Source organism: Protobothrops mucrosquamatus, unplaced genomic scaffold (assembly GCF_001527695.2).
Source record: "Protobothrops mucrosquamatus isolate PMUCROS unplaced genomic scaffold, P.Mucros_1.0 scaffold16538, whole genome shotgun sequence".
In the NCBI taxonomy this organism is placed as follows: Eukaryota; Metazoa; Chordata; class Lepidosauria; order Squamata; family Viperidae; genus Protobothrops; species Protobothrops mucrosquamatus.
Genome location: NW_015402303.1, coordinates 22,139 through 23,703, shown reverse-complemented (window position 1 = coordinate 23,703; position 1,565 = coordinate 22,139). Strand labels below are relative to the sequence as shown.

Sequence of the window (1,565 nt, the reverse complement as noted above, 5' to 3'; positions counted from 1 at the left end):
CTGAACCATCTTTAAGCTTGTAGAGGTTCCTTCTTGTCTTTGGTGAGAGTTGTTTCGAAAGAGAACAAAATATCTTTGGTCTCATCAGAGGATGTCGACTACCATTCAGGTCATGAATTAAACGTAGGCGGAGGAAGTACAAGAATGAAGGACGTTTAGAGATCAGTATTGATTTTTACATTTGCTTGTAACAAGCCCACTCCATGGTTTGTAACAAGTCCACTCTCAGTGAATTAGATTATGTTGGGGAATGTTTTTTCATACAGAGAAGTTGATCTATTTAATAGCCTAGTGATGCCTTGAAATTAATGGGTTGTGGCCAAAGTCTCATCTTGGGACTAGGCTGATGGGCTAAATGGATGCTCATGTTATATTGAGGATAATGCAAAGATGGAACTAAAGTGTGATTTCTAGGTAGGTAGGTAGGTAGGTAGGTAGGTAGGTAGGTAGAGATAGATAGATAGATAGATAGATAGATAGATAGATAGATAGATAGATAGATAGATAGATAGATAGATAGATAGATAGATAGATAGATAGATTAGATTAGATTAGATTAGATTAGATGATTAGATTAGATTAGATTAGATTAGATTAGATTAGATTAGATTAGATAGGCAGGCAGGCAGGCAGGCAGGCAGGCAGGCAGGCCTTTTTTAGAGATGTCCCTGAGTAGAAAGAGCACAATGGGTATTCCTCACATGTGCATATCCTGTTTGGATCTTTTCTGCTGCAGGGTGAAAGACACAGTGAAGTCACTTCTGAGGGAGCAGGAACACATCCACCATCAGCTCAAAGAAGAGAATGCTGAGAAAGAGCAGTACCAGGTGAGCGTGGAACAACAGGTTCGAAAAGAGGGACACGAAGGGAAGCAGGAAACCCAGAGCTGGCATCCTTAGCCCAGCAGCTGGCATGTTGGAAACACCTCTCCTCTCCTCTCCTCTCCAGGTCAAGCTGCAAGCTTCCAAGGAGGAGAGCCGTAGCCTGGCCTCCGACTTGCAAGAAGCCAAGAGTCGTCATGGTGAGAAAATCTCCCAGGCTCTCATGCTGCAGGAGGATATTCAGAAGTTGCAGCAGAAGCTGGCCGCGGCTAACTGCCGCACAGTAAGTACATGATGACAGGGAGCTTCTAGGAATATTAAAAAATAAGGCTTATCAAGTCCAGCACGCTGTCTGTCTCTGATGGTGTCTCTCTAATGCAGACATGTCCAAAGTCCGGCCCGCGGGCCATTTGCGGCCCGCGGCCCGGTTTAATCCGGCCCTCGAGCAGCCCTCCCTGCTCTATATAAATGCGGCCCTCCCACGGCCCTCCGGCAAGTCCCATGAAAGAGAGAGAGAGAGAGAGAGAGACAGAGGCACTTGCACTTCTCTCTCTCTCTCTCTCTCTCTCTCTCTCATGGGACTTGCCCCCTCGCAGGGCTCCTCATTGGCCCTGCGCCCTGTTACCCCGCCCCCAGCCGCAAGCCACCATCCGCCCTGTGGTTATAAGTGTCCCAGCAGTTGGGACCCGCCCCTCCCGGAAGTCAATCAATCCTTGGCGGTTCTCCGTCCGGCCGCGGCTTTCC

The 1,565-nt window shown here is 47.9% G+C and overlaps 1 protein-coding gene across 1 annotated transcript in view; it reads left to right on the top strand.

The window, feature by feature from the left end:
* Nucleotides 1-1,044: 1,044 nt before the first annotated feature.
* The window catches only part of LOC107301777 (calcium-binding and coiled-coil domain-containing protein 1-like), a gene marked incomplete at its 3' end in the record, with an annotated part of 11,262 nt that continues 10,741 nt past the window's right edge, over nt 1,045-1,565 (top strand). Inside the window, exon 1 of the mRNA XM_015830959.1 lies at nt 1,045-1,104. Within this exon, the coding sequence (XP_015686445.1) occupies nt 1,045-1,104 (60 nt within the window). The remainder of the gene's footprint in view (nt 1,105-1,565) is intronic.